This window comes from Cynocephalus volans, chromosome 14 (genome assembly GCF_027409185.1).
Source record: "Cynocephalus volans isolate mCynVol1 chromosome 14, mCynVol1.pri, whole genome shotgun sequence".
NCBI lineage: Eukaryota > Metazoa > Chordata > Mammalia > Dermoptera > Cynocephalidae > Cynocephalus > Cynocephalus volans.
Genome location: NC_084473.1, coordinates 26839799 through 26858758, shown reverse-complemented (window position 1 = coordinate 26858758; position 18960 = coordinate 26839799). Strand labels below are relative to the sequence as shown.

General features: G+C 36.3%; 1 protein-coding gene across 3 annotated transcripts in view; it reads right to left on the bottom strand.

Moving 5' to 3' along the window:
- Positions 1–18960, bottom strand: part of BABAM2 (BRISC and BRCA1 A complex member 2) — a 427256-nt gene that overhangs the window by 267138 nt on the left and 141158 nt on the right. For all 3 annotated transcript variants that reach the window (XM_063078471.1, XM_063078470.1, XM_063078472.1), the window contains exon 5: positions 4292–4486. In XM_063078471.1, coding sequence (XP_062934541.1) covers positions 4292–4486 — 195 coding nt within the window. The remainder of the gene's footprint in view (positions 1–4291; positions 4487–18960) is intronic.

Genomic DNA, 18960 nt, shown 5'->3' with positions numbered 1-18960 from the left:
CTTCCTTAAAAGAGTAAAACATAAGTTTGTCATGACTGTTTCTTGGTTAACCAACTGTGTACCAACTGACTACTGCATTCTTATTTAAATTTCTGCAAATCAACTACTTAAAGATCTAAGTGTAATTTCTTTTAAAATCTCAAGAATGCTTTCACGGTCTTCTAGGGTATTTCTGCTTCTCCACAATTTCTCAAAGATAATATCTCTGAGAGCACATCTTCCAGTTTCTTCAGTACCTGAAACAGTCTGCCCTGGAGCCTACAGAAGGCCTTGCCAATACCTTGATTTTAATCCAGGGAGACCCAACCTGGACTTTTGACTTCCAGAACTATATAATAATAAATCTATGTTGTCCTAAGTTACCAAGTTTGTGGTAATTTTTTTACAGCAGCAACAGAAAACTAATACAGACCTCAGTTCAAAAAACCTTGGCTCAAAATCAAGCTCCTTTCTTCCTGCCAGGGTCGTGTGTTTATTACCAGATTCTCGGTATGGATTTGAATTCCATTAACAGGCTGTCTTTTAACATATTCATAAATCCTCATACCAAGCTCTAATTCATTCATCACTCAAGACTCACCTTTCTATCCTGTTTCTTGATCTAGTCTCTGATACTGACTCTTGTGCCTGTATGAGGATACTTCAAAAAGTTCGTGGAAAAATAGAATTAAAAAATAATATGAAGCTTTCCATGAACTTTTTGAAGTATCCTTGTATTTTTACTTCTCTAGTCTTAGCTCTCTCCTTTCTACTAGGCCCTCCGTAGGCTCTGCCTGCTGTAAGCTTTCCTGTAATTTGTCTATCTTGCCTTGTTATGGGATTCTCATTTTCTTTACTTCCCCTGAATCCATAATCATTGCTCTAATGTTTACAAATTACTCAATATCAAATTAAAATAAACTAAGGTAAGTATAACAGTAGCAGGTTTTGTAAGTAAGGAAAGAGATTATGGTAATATTAACAATAATATTAAACAGAAAGTTTTAGAAATACTACAAATATAAACTATCTGCTTTAAATGAATTTAAACTTCTACACACAGATAACTACAACTCAAGTACTAGCTAAATCACTGAGTAAAATTTCAAAAATTCTTAGGTCACAAAAGGTGCCATAAAACTGGATTATATTTAAGTTCAGCCATAATATTTAAAAAGGGAATAAAGTGGGAAGGCAAATCCTAAAAACTAAACACCAATTAGTTTGACAGTGATTCCTGCTTCTACTTTAGTGCTGTCAGCACTTAAGACAACAAGGGTTCACCAAGAAGAAGTCATGCCAAATTAACCTAACATCCTTTTTCAAGAGGACAGTTATGTAAATTATTTAATAAAGGAAATGCTGGGGACAGAAGATAAATTAAGTTCAACAAAGTTTTCCTCACTAGCCATGTGAAGAGATTAAAGTTTCAAAATAATCAATAGTTTAAAACTGTGAACTGTGCACAGTTGGTGGGAATGTAAAATGGTGCAGCCATCATGGAAAACAGTATGGTCGTTCCTCAAAAAATTAAAAATAGAATTACCATATGAACGAGCAATTCCATTTTTAGGTATATATCCAAAAGAATTCAAACAGGATCTCAAAGAGATATTTGCACACCTATGTTCATTGCAGCCTTACTCACAATAGCCAAGAGGTAGAAGCAACCCAAATGTCTACCAAGGGATGAATGAAAAAACAAAACGTGGAAAATACATACAATGGAATACTATGAAGCCTTTAAAAGGAAGGGAATCCTGTCACATGCTACAACATGAATGAACCTCGAAGACATTATGTTAAGTGAAATAAGCCAGTCACAAATGAACAAATACTATATTACTCCACTCATATACAGTATCTAAAAAAATCAAAATCATAGAAACTCAAAGTAGAAAGGAGGCTGCCAAGGGGGTGGTGCAGTGGAGGAGAAGGAATTAGTGTTAAATAGATATAGACTTTCAGTTTTGCAAGATGAAAAAGTTCTAGAGATCTGTTGCACAACAACGTGAATATACTTAGCACTACTGAACTGTACACTTGAAAATGGTAAAGATGGAAAATTTAATGTTATGTGTCTTTTACTACAATACGAATAGCACAGAGAAGAGTACCTAAACTTATTCTATGCTTAACTGGAGTTTATTAATTAATTCATTCAACAAACGTTTATGTAATGGCAATGATGTAACAGGCACTGTACCAGGTGTTTGCAATCTACAGTGAACAAAACAAAGACCTTTGTCTTCATGGAATTTTACATTCCAATGGGAGACAGACAATAAACATAATAAAGAAGTGTGGCAGGCTCCCTCTAAGTGGCTCCCAATGATCCCTCCCCAATATTCACACTTTTAGGTATTTCCTCCCCTGTGTGTGGGCTGTACCTAACAAGCAGAATAGAGCAAAAGTGATGGGATGTCACTTCTGAGATTAGTTTATAAAAGACTGTGACTTCTGTCTTGCTCACACACTCTCTCTTGCTCTCTCCTATCTGCGTGCTCTGCTGAGGCCAGCTGCCATCTTATGAGCTGCCCGGTGGAGAGGCAAAGAGCTGAAGGTAGCCTCCAGACAACAGCCAGCACCTAACTGAGACCCTCAGTTCAACAGCCCACAAAGTATTGAATTGTGCCAACAACCATATGAATGAACATACAATGAATCCACTTCCAGTCAAGCCTGGAGATGACTACAGTCCTGGACAACACTTTGAGTGCAGCCTGTGAGAGACCCTGAAGCAGTGAGTCCACACAGATTCCTGACAAACAAAAACTATGATAAAAAAAACATTGTTGTTTTAAGCCACTAAGTCCTGGAATGATTATTTTACACAGCAACATTTAACTGATACATTAATTATATGGTATGTTAAAAGGAGATGCCAAAAGAAAAAAAAATAGAGGGCAGGGTAAAGATTTGGGGACAGGTTACAAATGTGAGTTGCAATTTTAAAAAGAGGCATTACGAAGACTGGCACATGAATGTTTATAGCAGCATTATTCATAAAAGTCAAAAAGTGGAAACAACTCAAATGTACATCAATTGGTGAATGGGAAAAAAAGTTGGTATGTCTATCCAATGGAATATTATTCAGACATAAAAAATGAAGTACTGATACATGGTAAAACATGGATGAATCTCAAACATATTATGTGAAGTGAAAGAAGCAAGTCACAAAAGACCACATGCTGTATGAGTCCATTATGTGAAATGTTCAAAAACGAAAATCTATAGAGACAGAAAGTAGTTTCGTGGTTGCATGGGGCTGGAGGTAGGAACAGGATTAACTGTAAATGGGAATGAGGGATTTTACTGGAGTGATGTAACCACTCCAAAACTGGATTATGGTTTTATCTCATGGTGGTTGCTCAAATTGGCAAATTTACTAAGAATCATTGCATTATACACTTAAAAACAGGTGAATTTACATTACATAAATTATACCTCAAAAAAGTTGTTTAAAAAAAATTGCAGAGGTTAACAGGACATCATTGAAAACACAACATTAGTAGAACTTTGAAGGAGCCATACAAATATTTGGGGAAACACACCAGACAACAGGAGAGCTTATGCAAAGACCCTAGGGCAGGAGAATACCTGGTGTTTCTGCAGAAGAGTAAGGGTGCCAGTGTGGCTGGAGTTGAATTTGAAAAAGGCAGGCAGAAGATGAACTGAGAGAAGTAATGACAGATGAAGGATGGTGGTAATGGGAAACACAGTGAGCTTTTCACACCACTGGAAGGACTTTGGCTTTTACCGTGACAGAAAAAATAAATAAATAAATAAAAAGATGTATCTGAAGATTCTGAGCAGAGGAGTGATAAGATCTGTCTTTGCATTACAGTATAAAGAAATTATTTTTTTAAGTATAAGGGATCCACATAAGCTAGCTACCTCCAGAGTTACTGACCTTTCTTTCTGACTAGCATACCGAAGAAGTCTCTCATTGAAAGGAAGGAGAAACTAGTTAGTGTCTCAAAATATGGCCTGCAAGCCACCTGTACCAAAACCTCCAGGGGACTTGTAACACATGCAGATCCTCAGGCTCCACCCCTGATTCTGAATATCTGGGGCTGGGGATGAGACTCTGAATTTTACAAACTTCCCAGGCAGTATCTTTGAGAAACACAATGAACCAGATAAACATTAAGGTCCCTTCAAATTCTAAATTATGAGAAAGTATATAGGCTACCTAAACCATGTTTATCTAAAGAAATGACTAGGGTTTCCATAAATGGACATCTGAACTGATTATTTTATTTTACTACAGATGAAGTGACTTTTTTTCCCCATTCTCAAAAAGCCTTACCCAGTTGTTTTTTTTCCCAGCATAAATTTCCATGTTCTCTCCATACTGTGGCTCTTCCAGTAATGTCTGGTATTCAAACATGAGGCGAGAGCTCTCACGGAGGCGGCTACATTGGAACTGGTGATACTGTTGCACAAGCTCCTTCACCACAAGCAAGAGACATTCAGGATTTGAAGGATTCCAGGAGGCAAGGTTCTGCAGAAGCCATAAATAAGAGACCCATTAAAAATGAACTTTCATATAAATCCAGTATCACATTCACACATCAACATAAAGGAAAAGAGTGATAAAAATCTAAGAGGACAGACTACTCCTAATTAACCATAAACCTAGAGATGAAACTAGAAGGGTCTTTTGATCTTGGTGATTTCTCCTGTCTTCTAAAACTCCTTGCAGAAAATGAAGGAGGAATTCCATCATGAATAAGCAGGAAAAAAAAGAGCAAAGCAGGGTAGTAACAAAATCAGAAACCTAAATATCCTAGAAGACCATAATTTTAGTCCTGGAAGACTTAATTTGTTTCTTATTCTTTTGTAATTTTAATTTTTTTTCAATCTGTACCTAAATTAAGCATTATATGCTAAAGTAATTCAACTCAGATCCACAGACCATCTGCATCTGTAATACCAGTATAAATAAATGTTCTATAAGCCCTAGAGCCTCACATAAATATAAGCACAATAGCGATGATTTGGACTGAAAAATATAGGAATGGAGTAGGAACAAGGAAAAATACAAGTACAATTAGGAAATACAAAGCTCGGGGATAAAGGTGAAGGAAGTGGCTGTGAAATCTTATGACCAGGAAACTTGCTGGAAATGAGGGAAGATCTGAAAAGTACATAGCAGATGTTAAGCTCACATTCATTAATTCAACAAATTCAACAAATACTTATCAAGTGCCTATTATGTATCACCCAGTGCTCCAGGCAGTGAAGAAAACAAGCCAAGTCCTTGCTCTCAAGGAGCTTACATTTTAATGGGCCCAAATAAACAATAAATAAATAATTAAATATATCAGATGGTGATAAATGCTACTGAGAAAAATATAGCATGCATCCCAAGCCTAGTAAAGGAAGGAGAAAGAAGTAATCAGCTATGTCAAATGGTGTTGATGAGTAAGACCAGGCCTGAGGATTAACTACTGGATCTAGGAACACACAGGTCAATAGTGATCTCAAGTACTATTTTGGTGGAGTAAAGCCTGATCATCAACGGTTCAAGAAAGAATGGATAGAAAGAAAGTGTAGATAGCTGGTACAGACAATGCAAACTGGTAACTAGAGAGCAATGTGGGGTCAAGGGTAAGTTTTGCACAAATGTTTGTAGCCTGATGGAATGTCCCTGTAGAGAGGAGGAAACTGATGATGAGTGAGAGAGGAGATGGAATACCAGGAGAGAAGATAATGAGCAGGCAGGTAGCGATGAGATCTCCAAGACAGGTAGCCTTAGAAATGAGCACAGAGGGTCCACCCACAGGAATAGGAGGGAAGGCCAACTAAATGAGTACAAAAGCAGGCAGGTTGTTCATGTGGTGGCGGGAGCCTGTGACCATTCTCTTCTGATCACTTATATTTTCTCCACGAAACGGGAAGGAAGGTAATTAACTAAGAGTGAAGAAGAAGAAGAGGACACTGGAAATTTGAGAAGAAAATATGAAATAGTCATTTAGAATAGTAAACAGACTGGGGGAATGTAGTAGGAATTTCAGAGAGCACCAAAAGCCCCCCTGAGGTTACAGGTTATGATTTTTAAGTGCGACTAGTCAGCCTACATTCTGCTGCCTGGGTGCAGATGTGGAGTAGGCAAATTTGGATTTTAACAAAGGTTTGGATTTTGCCAGACAAATACAATAAAGAGAAAGAGGGGCAAGAGATCTTAGACGGTTTGCGAAAGAATTATTACAATTATGGACCATAGACTTGAAGCCAAGAAAAAGCCAAGTAAGTTCATAAGAGAAGACAGAGTTAATGAAAAGGCGGTAGGACCAATGGACAGTAGGTTTTGTTTGGCTGGAAGTTGAATGGATGTTGAGGGTTTTTTTGTTGTTGTTGTTTTGTTTTTTTGGCCATTGGCTGGTACAGGGAACCAAATCCTTCACCTTGATGTTGTAAGGTCACACTCTAACCAACTGTGTTAACTGGTGAGCTTGAATGGATGCTGAATGGAAGTTGGTACTGCATGGATGGAACTGGAGACCAGTATGTTAAGTGAAGTAAGCGGGCACAGAAAGACAAATACCACATGATCTCACTCATGGGTAATCTAAAAACAAAAACAAAAAATGAAAAACAAAAAAACAAGTGGTTCTCATAGAAGTAGAGTAGAATAATGGTTACCAGGGGCCAAGAAGGGAAGGGAGTCTGGTGGGGGAGGGGAAATAGTGGATTAACAGGTATAAAGTTACAGGTAGATAGGAAGAATAAGTTCTACTATCCTAGGCTGACTAGAGCTAATAATATTATATTCTATACTTCTAAATAGCTAGAAGAGAGGATCTTGACCATAATCACCACAAAGAAAAGATTAATGTTCAGGGGATGGTATGCTAGCTATCTACCTTAAGTGAATCATGGTACAATATATGCAAGTATTGAAACAACACACCGTACCCCACAAATATATATAATTAAAATTTTAAATAAGGCAAAAAATGGTTGGAGTTGAGCTACTGCAAAGAATGAGTTTCATATTATACAACTTTACAGATGAGGAAACTGTGGCAAAAAGTAGTTCAGAACATTGCCTAAGATCATAGAGCTATTAAACAAATAAAGCTGGGTTTTCAACTTAAAAATTGGTCTCCAACTCCATGCTCTTAAGCACTATACCAGAGGTTCTCAAACATTTCAGTCTTGGAAAACTTTAAGATTCTTAAAAAATATTGAGAATATGGGTTATATGGATTAATATTTACTGCATTAAAAATGAAAACTAAGAAAAAAATTTAAATATTTATTAATTTATTTTAAAATAAACACCACTACAAGTTAACACACATAACATTTTTAATATAATAACCACATTTTCTAAAAAAACGTGTGAGACAAGCATGGCATTGTTTGACATTCTTGCAAATCTCTTTACTGTCTGGTGTAACAAAAAAGCTGGATTCTCACAACTGTGTCTGCATTCAATTTGTTGCAATATGCTGTTCCGGCTGAATTATATGAAGAAAATCCAGCCTCAATCAAATTTGTAGTTTGAAAAGAGGAGTATTTTAACAGTCTTTTCAAATGATTCTGGATAGTCTTTGTACTACACCGAAACTCAACAAGTGGTAGTTTCTTAAAGGCTAGTTACAGTGTGGAATCTGAAACTATATTAATAAATGTTTCATACATTTATATTAAATTCCATTCATCTATCCTGCCCTTTGAATGGATCTTTTTACTCATGTATAAATTTTTTACATTATGCATTGGTCACTTATAAAAAAATATTGATTCACTGAGTTGTAAAAATCTTCCAAATGTTGACAAATGTCATTTATACAATATCAAAAAATGACATTCATTAACAGCACCACCAATCTCATAAGAAAAGTCTTTAAATAGTGGGAGGATGTCAACCTTGGGGTAGTGAATATAAGTTTTCTAAAATTCTGATTTTCACTTGAAAGCTAGAATCTTATCATTGGCAAAAACACTATCAGTTGTTGCCCTTGAAGTGACAAGCTCACTTCGTATGTTTTTGAGAAAATGTCTGCCAAATACTCTAGTCTGAATAACCATAGTTCATCTATCAGCCATTCTTTCAAGCAAAAAGGATGGCTCCAAGAAAAAAGCAGCTAGTTCAGCTTACAACTCAACCACACTAATGATTTTCCTCAAGACTTCAGCATGCAGAAGTCCTCCATGTATATTTTATCAAACACAATTGAACAGATGTACACTCAAGGGCTGGGACCTCATAAAATTTATAATTTTGATTACTTCAAGGACATTCTTAAGTGAGCTGACTTTTTTTGCTGTATTTTTGTTTACTGAGATGTGTGGCAATGGAGAATACAATGACTACTAGTACAGTTTGATGCCACTGCCTTGATTAAAGCTAAGGCATCAGTTTTATCCACCATTGCTTGTGCAGTGTAAGTGCAAACATCAACATGGTAAAAAAGGGAAATAACATCTTAATATGATTATATACATAGTTTTAGCTTTCCAGGCTCCAGAAAGGGTCTCAGGGATCCCCAAGGATCTGCAGACCACACTTTAAGAATTACCACACTACATTATATTGCCTTAAGGACAAACCAAGCACAGCTTCTATCAAACAAAAACAAAGAGAAGGTTATATATAAAAAAAAAAAAAAGCCAGTTTACTTAAAATGCCAGATACTATTTAAAAGGAAAGTAATTGCTCTACAGAGTGGGTTGATTTACAGGGACTAAATGACAATGGGGAAATCACTAAGTTCTCTTTCATTTATAGGAAGTACATATAGGTCTTAATGAATGTTCAAATAAAGACTTGATGAACAGAAAGAAAAGTAAGACCTTCAGCAACATATAGTGAATGAAAGAGGTACCTTGACATGAAAATGATTTGATAAGAAGAGTGCAAAGTCCTCCCTGGCAAACCTCTTGACCTCAATAGCCTGAAATTCCTTTTTAAGTATTCAAGACCACATTCAAAGTATCAATAGGATTTAACAACACAGTACAGAACTTAAAATGATCATTATATAGATTGCTATGCATTTCCTTCAGAGATCATCATTAAACAGATTAAATAGTTTTATAAATGGGAAAAAATACACAATATTCCATTTCTTGGTCAAGTATTCCTTTCCAGTCCTTACTTTAGTACTAGAGCAAAAAGAAAAAGCTTTCATTATCTCAATTTATATTTTTTAATTCTATCATTTCTCTTTAGTTGCTCAAGTTACAAGTTTATATCCACACACCAAAAAAGTTATGAAAACATATAAATTGGCAAACATATCTTACCAATATGAATTCAAGTGATTCAACCTAATTGTTAAATATACAGTAAAGCTCTGCCAACCATCCCCTTTCCACTAAAACAGAATTTCCTAATAAATGGAAATGCATTTGACCTCCTTGGCAATTCAAGGCACATGTCACTGGAAAACATACCCAACAAAGGAGGCTTAGATATACTAAACAAGATAAAAATTCTTCTACATGACCACTTTTACTTGTCAGGTAATTTGTGGAATGAGCCACTTTGCCTGGAAGGAAAGAAAACAGAAAATATACAAGGGTTTGGTCTCTCTCTAAGACTAGGGTGTATTTTAAAAACAAGATATTGGAGCTTTCCATTGTCTTGATAGAATATAGAGAAAAATGCCCAAAGCCCCTTCAGGGGAAGATAGGGAAAAGGCATAAATCAGCAGGCCTCTCTACAAAGAAGGGAAAAATAAGTATTTCACTCTCTGTTCACAAAGTTCTTATTCTACTTTTTTTAGCACTGTGTGAAGGAAGTAATCTGAAATAAGGATGGCCACAAAGAGTAGGCATAGGGCACATAACATATTAACAAAAACAAGAGTATAGAAAAGGGATTCCAAAAATGAGGCATGAAAAGCACATTAGGAGAAAGTGACAAAATACAGTCAAAGGAAACAGACAAAAGCAAAAGAATTAGCTACTATAAAACAGAAATTTCATTCATCCTCACTAAATCACCAGTGAAGCAATTATGAGAAGGTACTATGCCAGTTCATTTTAAATAGTGGTCAACTAGAGAGGTTGAATAACTGTTGATATTCAATTGTAGACAACAACCACAGTGTAGAATTTAAATCTGCCAACCCTTCCCACGTTTAGTTCACTAAAATACCAGTTTCCAACCAAAGAATAGGCATCTGCCTCTCTGCAGTCATGACTGATCTCCTGTGTAATGGCAATCCTGGACTCCCTACTTTGGCTCCCCTGTCCAGGCTGCCTGACTTGAGGAATGCTCCTGGCTCACGTCACTGTTAACATTCTCATCTCTCTCTCTCCTAAATACATTCCACCATGTACCTCATACTCCCAAGTCAGTGGCCCCACAGACTTGGACAAGCCCAACCAATCCTCAGCTCCTCATCTGAGCTTCTTCATGGCAGAAAGATAGTAATGGATAACATTTTCAGAGACCAAGCTCACTCTCAATTTGGGTCTCACTTATTCAAAACCACAGTTTTTCTGCCACACTGAAGCAAATTTAAACACACACAAGAATATCAATAAATGGGAAAAGTTGGGAAACAATGTAGTAGATTCATGTCTTTGGGGAGATGAAGAAGGAAAATAAACAAATGAGCAAATGAGACCTGGAACAATTACTGCCTAATAATGAAGGGGAAATAATCCCCTAAGGGAAAAAATTTTTCTTTCATGATAATAAACTTCTGATAAAAATTATGAATTACTAGAAGGGTAAAGTACAGGAATAAATTAGAAATACAACAAGAAAATTACCTTACCACCTAATTTCATTTGGTAGTAAGAAACTTCTTACTACTAAATTTTACATAACTGAGACCCAGGCGGAGGCCCCCAGGCAGCTCCTCCACACATGAACAGAAGGCAGGAGAGCGACCTGCAAGCCAGGAACTAGGCAGAGGCCCATGGGCGGCCCTCCCCTTGCCCAAACACCAGGCAGGAGAGGGACCCAGGGTGAAACCCCTGGGGCAGCCTCCCCTTTCCCAAAAAGAAGGTAGGAGTGCCCCTCGAATACTGCATCCACACACATGGTCCACCACACCCACCGCCACAGCTACTGCCACCACAATGATGACTCACCAATACACTAGCAACCAGGATCACCTTCCAGGCAGCCCACTGCACACTGGATTGCACTGACACAAAAATAGTCATCAGCAGAGCCTGCAAAAAGAGGAAGAAGTCTTTCTCCTCAAAGCCCACTCCAGAGTAATAGGAAAAACAACTGCTCTACCAGATGACCAGAGATCAACATAGAGATAGTAGAAATATGAATAAACAAGAAAATATGACACCACCAAGGGAATACTGTAATTCTCAAGCACCAGACCTCATACAGCAGGAAACCTTTGAAATGACTGAAAAGGAATTCTGTGCAACAATCTTAAGGAAACTCAAAGAGATGAGAAAACACTCAATTAGACAACACAATGAAATGAGAAAAAATATCCAGGATATAAAGAAGGAAATTTACAAAGAGATTAATACCTTAAAAAAGAATGTAGCAAAAGAGAAAGAAACTAAATCTTACCACCTCAAAAACACAACAACCATTGAAGAAGAAGAAGAAAAGGGGAAGAAAGAAACAAAAGATACTTAAAATATCTAAACAAAAAGCAATAAAATGCCAGGAGTAAGACAATACCTGTCAATAACATCCCCTAAATATAAATATATTAAACACTCTACTCAAAAGACACAGATTGACTGATTGGATTAAAATGCTAGACTCAACTCTATGCTGTCTTCCAGAGACTCACCTCACCTGTAAAGATACACACAAACTAAAAATGAAAGGATGGAAAAAGATATACCAGGTGAATGGAAACCAAAAATGAGCAGGAGTGGCTATTCTTATATCAGATAAGACAGATGTTAAACCAAAAACCATGAAAAGAGACAAAGAAGGCCATTATATAATGATAAAGATTATCCAGCAAGAAGACATAACAATCATAAATCCATATGCAACCAACACTGGAGCATCCAGACACATAAAACAAAACTATTAAACCTAAAGAAAGAGATACACCCCAAAATGATAGTGTTGGGGGACTGAACACCCCTCTCCCAGCGCAGGACAAATCATCTATAGGCTACAAATCAACATAGAAACACAGGATTTAAACTATACTTCAGACCAATTGGACATGGCAGATATCTACAGAACAGTTCATCCCACAATTACAGAATATACATTCTTCTCAGCAGCACATGGAACATTCTCCAAGATAGACCATATGTCAGGTCACAAATCAAATTTTAAAAATCATACCATTTCAAGAATCTTCTCAGAGCACAGCAGATTAAAACTGGAAATCAATAACAAAACTCTGTAAAATATACAAATACATGGAAATTAAACAACAGGCTCCTGAATAACCTATGCATCCAAGAAGAAATTAAACAGGAAAACAAAAAGTTTCTTGAAACTAATAAAAATAAAGCTACATCATACAAAAACCTGTAAGATACTGAAAAAGCAATAATCAGAGGGAAGTTTACTACAATAAACACTTACATCAAAATAATAGAAAGACTTCAAGTAAACAACCTAATATTACACCTCAAAGAATTAGAAAAACAAGAACAATTCAACATTAAAAGTAGTAGACATAAAAAAGTAAAGATCAGAGCAGCACTATATGAAATAGAGACACCAAAAAGAATACAAAAGATCAATGAAACAAAAAGTTGGTTTTTTGAGAAGTTAGATAAAATAGACAAATCATTAGCTAAGTAGAGAGAGAGAGAGAGAGAAAGAGAGAGAGAGGACCCAAACAGCAAATATCAGAAATGAAAAAGGAGACATTGCAACCAATGCTACAGAAACACAAAGAATCATTAGAGATATTATAAACAACTATACACTGATAAATATGAAAATCTGGAGGAAATGGTTAATTTCTGGACACATACAGATTACCAAGACTGAACCAAAAAGAAATAGAAAATCTGAACAGACCAACAACAAGCAATGAGATTGAAGCAGTAATCCACAGTGTCTCCACAAAGAAAAGCCCAGGACTGCATGGCTTTATTGCTGAATTCTACCACACCTTTAAAGAGGAATTAATACCAATTCGCTTCAAACTATTCCAAAAAATTGAAGCAGAGGCCACTCTCCCAAATCCATACTCAGGCTAATATCGCCCTGATACCAAAACCAGACAAAGATACTACAAAAAAAGAAAACTACAGTCCCATACCTCTGGTGAACATAGACACAAAAATCCTCAACAAAATATTGGCAAGTGGAACACAGCAACACATCAAAAAAATTATACACCATGATCAAGTGGGATTCATCCCAGGGAGGCAAGGATGGTTCAACATCATTTATTGCAAGTCAATAAATGCGATACACAACATGAACAAAATCAAGGACAAAAAACCATATGATTATTTCAATAGACACAGAAAAAGCACTTGACAAAATTCAACATCCCTTCTTGATAGAGGCTCTCAGCACATTAGATATAGAAGGAAAGTATCTCAAAACAGTAAAAGCCATGCTCGACAGACCTAACACCATTATCATCCTGAATGTGGCAAAGATGAAAGCTTTTCCTTTAAGAACAGAAACAAGACAAGGATGGCCTCTCTCAACTATCCTAATAACATAGCATTGGAAGTATTAGCCAGAGCAACCAGGCAGAAGAAAGAAATAAAGGGCATCCAGATGGGAAAAGACAAAGTCAAACAGTCCCTGTTTGCAAATGACATAATCCTATATATAGAAAAACCTAAAGAGTCTACCAAAAAACTCCTAGAGCTGATAAGCAATTTCAGTAATGCTGCAGGATACAACATCAAGAGGTAAAAATCAGTAGCATTTGTATACTCCAATAATGAACTACCAGAAAAAGAAATCAAGAAATCAAGCCCATTTACAATAGTCACCAAAAAAAAATTAAATACCTAGGAATCAATTTAATCAAGGAGGTGAAAGACTTCTACAATGAGAGCTACAAATCACTACTTAAAGAAATTAAAGAGGACACAAAAAGGTGGAAAGACATTCCATGCTATTGAATTAGAATTAACATTGAGAAAAATGTCCATACTACCCAAAGCTATCTACAGATTCGATGCAATCCCCATCAAAACATCAATGACATTCTTCACAGAATTAGAAAAAACCTAACATTCATATGGAACGACTAAAGACTCTGAACAGCCAAGGCAATCCTGAGTAAAAGAATAAATAAAGCTGGAGTCATTATACCACCTAACTTCAAATTATACTACAAAGTTATAGTAACCAAGACAGTATGATACTGGCATAAACAGACACTACAATCAAGAGAGCAGAATACAGAACCCAGAAATCAACCCACATACTTTACAGCCAATCGATATTTGACAAGAACAACAGGAGGATACATCAGGGAAAGGACTACCTCTTCAATAAGTGGTGCTGGGAATACGGACATCCATATGCAGAAGAATGAAACTAGACCTGTACCTCTAGCCATATACCAAAATCAATTCAAAATGCATTAAAGATTTAAGTATAATGCCTGAAACCATAAAACTACTAAAAGGAAACATACGGAAAACACTTCAGGAAGTAGGACTGGGCAAAGACTTTATGAATGAGGAAACAAGAGAAAAAAATAAACAAATGGGATTATATCAAACTAAAAATCTTCTGCACAGCAAAGGAAATAATCAACAGAGTGAAAAGACAACCTACAGAATGGGAGAAAATATTTGCAAACTATTCATCTGACAAGGGATTAATATCAGAATATACAAGGAACTCAAACAACTTTACAGTAAAAATAAAAATAAAAAATAACCTAATTATAAAATCGGCAAAGGAGCTGAATAGACGTATTTCAAGGGAAGACATACTGATGGCCAACAGGTACATGATAAAATGCTCGACATCACTAATCATCAGGGAAATGCAAATCAAAACTACATTGAGATATCTTATTCCAGTTAGACTGGTCATTATTAAAAAGACTGAGAATAACAAATGGAGAAAGGGGAAATTTTCCACACTGTTGGTGGGACGGTAAAATAGTACAGCCATTGTGGAAAACAGTATGGAGGTTTCTCAAACAACTACAGGTAGAACTACCATATGATCCAGCAATCCCACTGCTGGGTATGTACCCATAAAAATGGAATCACCATGTCAAAGGGATACCTGCACTCCAATGTTCATCACAGCTCTATTTACAATAGCCAAGATATGGAACCAACCAATCTAAATGTCCATCAACAAGAAGTGGGGGTGTAGCTCGGGGGTACAGCATTTGACTAAATGTCCATCAACAGATGACTGGATAAGGAAAATGTGGTATAGATACACAACAGAATACTACTCAGCCATAAAAAAGAATGAAGAAATTCTCCCATTTGCAACAACATGAATGAGCTTGGCGAAAATTATATTAAGTGAAATAAACCAAGCACAGAAAGAGAAATACCACAAGTCCTCACTCCTAAGTGGGAGGGAGGGAGGGAGGGGAGGGAGGGAGGAAGGGAGGAAGGGAGGAAGGGAGGAAGGGAGGGAGGGAGGGAGGGAGGGAGGGAGGGAGGGAGGGAGGAAGGAAGGAAGGAAGGAAGGAAGGAAGGAAGGAAGGAAGGAAGGAAGGAAGGAAGGAAGGAAGGAAGGAAGGAAGGAAGGAAGGAAGGAAGGAAGGGACTGACCACAATAAAATGCTGAACTTTCAGAAGGAAAGAACAGACCTAAGGTTACTAGAGGTGGGAAAAGAGGAGGGGAGGGGAGGGGGGTTAGGGAGAAAGTGGGTAAGGGACATAAAGAATAATTATGATTTGTAATAATGAACATGCTAATAATGTTTATTTTATCATCACATATTGTACACAAATACTGATAGTCAACAATACCCCCAAAATATGTATAATCAATTACCCTTTAATTTTCAAAAATTTGCAAAACTATCTAGCATATCAGTAAAATGAAAGGAAATCAAAACTAATTAACAATATATGAAAAGAACGTAACCTTATTAGTAATCAAAGAAAGGTAATTTTCCTCATTTATCCTTTTTCATAGAATAATTTTTCAGTGAAAAAGTATATATGCACATGGTAAAAAAGGTTTTTTTCAAATGTCACCAAGGAATGTAAAGAACAATCCTAATTCTCCCTTCCAACCTATATGAGGGGACATCAAAAAGTCTATGGAAAAATGGAATTAAAGGATAAAAGTAAAAAACACAAAACTTTATTTCTCAACATAAGCTCCAGCAAATTCAGGACACTTTTGTAAGCAATGATATTAGCCATTTAGTCCATTCCTAAAGAACAGTAAGTCCTGGGAATTTAACCATGACAACGTAGTCTTTTTTACATTATTAACTGAAGAAAAATGGATGCCCTTTAAAGATTTTTTAAGATTAGGAAACGGAAAGAAATCAGAAGGAGCCAAATCAGGACTGTAAGGTAGATACCTAATGATTTTCTATTGAAATTCTCACAAAATTACCCTTGTTTAGTAAAAGGAATGAGCAGGAGCATTGCAGTGGTGAAGGACTCTGGTGAAGCTTCAATGGACATTTTTCTGTTAAGCTTGGGCTAACTTTCTGAAAACACTCATAATAAGCAGATGTGATTGTCCTTTGGCTCTCCAGAAAGTCAACAAGAAAAATGCCTTGAGCATCTCAAAAGACTGTTGTCATGACCTTTGCTCTTGACCGGTCCACTTTTGCTTTGACTGGACCACTTCCACCTCTTGCTAGTCATGGTTTCGTTATGCTTCCTCTTCAGGATTGAACTGGTAAAGCCACATTTCATGTCCTATTACAATTCTTCAAGAAATGCTTCAGGGTCTTGATCCCATTTGGTGAAAATTTCCATTGAAAGCTCTACTCTTGCCTGTAGATGATATGTGCACAACAGTTTTGGGACCCTTTGAGCAGCAAGTTTGCTCAACTATAATTTTCCAGTCAGAATTGAGTAAGCTGAACCAGTTGAGATGTCTATGGTGTTAGCTATTGTTTCTGCTGTTAATTGTGGATCCTCTTCAATTAGAGCAAAAACAAGATGATTTTTTTTCCCTCACAAATTGGTGTGGATGGTCTGCTGCTGCAGGCTTAATCTTCAACATTGTCTTATTCCTTATTAAAATTAGTTACCTATTTCTAAACTGCTGATTTCTTTAGGGCTTTTTTCCCATAAACTTTTCTTAATGCATCAATGATTTCACCATTCTTCCACCCAAGCTTCACCATAAATTTGTTCAGTTTTAGCAGAATTCATGTTGCTGTGATAGGTGTAAGGGCTCTTTTCAAACGGATGTCTTATCCTTTTTAGTGCCTCAAACTAGATCTTTTTCAGATATGTTATAACAAGTTAGTATGAGTTTATTTTAGTACAAAATAATTTTGCAATCCATGCATAGTTTTTTCATAATACACATCTTCCATGAACTTTTTGAAGACCATTCATATGATCAGATCGCCTCTTCAGAGACTACTTTTACCCACACAAGTACTACACACAACACCAGTCTGACCTTCCTGTGTGTATTCCTACAGGTCACTGTGGCTTTGTCCACTCTATGCTTTCTCCCCCTCCCTTTGACTCTCCATATCCTTCTCCCATGGTTCAAGTAACCCCCTTGCAGCAGTGCCTTTCTCTGAACTTATTAGCCAGACTTTTACTCCAAGACAGGGCTTCACCTATACAAATTGTTTCTTGCTGTCCTGGAACCCCATAATTCGGCATGCCTCTCACCCAGCATTCCCCACAAGAGAAGAAAGTTGGACAAACATCATGAGAAACAAAGTTCACATATTAATATCTTTATATCTTAGCCAAGTTCTTTTTTTCAGCAAATAGCTAATGTTGGTGATGTAGTTTAATGGATGGACACTTTTACACGTGGGAGTATAAACTGTTATAAGCAATTCATATATATATTGAGAATCTTAAAAATCTTCATTCTCAATACTCTTAGAAATCTTATTTCTAGAAGTCTAGCTAAGAAAACTAAAAATAAGGGGGCAGCAAAGTTTTATAGATAAAAGTGCACAGAGTCATTTATAATATCATGAAACTGCAAATTATCTAAATGCCTGATAATGATAAATGATTTAAAACAGTTTGTCATTCAAGGGAATATTATGCTACCAATACAAGTCCATGCTATTACAATATACATAAGCATAGACAATACTTTTGTTAAAATAATAAGTGAAGACAGATACAAATCTGCCTGTACACATGGTCACAACTTTGGTTACCCCCATTCTCAACCAACCTTCCCCAGCAAAAACCATGTATGCAGAGAAAAATTACTAGAAGAAATGTTAATAACTGATGTCTATCGTTGAAAACTTCTTAGTAAGGTTTCTTATATCTTCTTCCTATTTTTCCATATTTCCAAATTTTCTGAATGTGTATTTATATGTGTGCATGATATGTATGTATGTGTACATACATAACACATGCACATATTTTCATACTGGAAAAATATAATTTTTTGGAAATTGAATAGTGTACTTCACATATTTCATTTCAAACTGTTTTTCAGTCTCAAAGTTTAGGAAATTCCACCTGTCACTTATACATTTCATGAAGTCAGACTTCAATGGTCTCGTCTAATCAATTTAAAAAGTTAGCTAGTTCCACAGCCTTCTGGAGAACAAATCTTGTATCATTTAACCGTAAATATGTATGATTCAAGTAACCTTGAACTTACCATTTCTTAAATTCTGAGCCTCACAGAACATTTCCAGACACAGTTGTAAATAATTTATTCAGCTTCTCTCAACCAAAACTCTTTTACGTCACACTCATCTGAATGGGAAGTCTTAGGAAATACTAGTGACATTTTACATTTCTAACAAAATTGTAACTGAACAAGCACGAATTTTTAAAATGTCCCTTCATCCAGAGAATGCAAAAGATAACAACAAAGATAAATTTGCTATTGATCTATTTTTAAGAGGACCAAGTATTATCAGCAACAAATGACAACACTATCCATTAGGACAGGGTTATGTTATG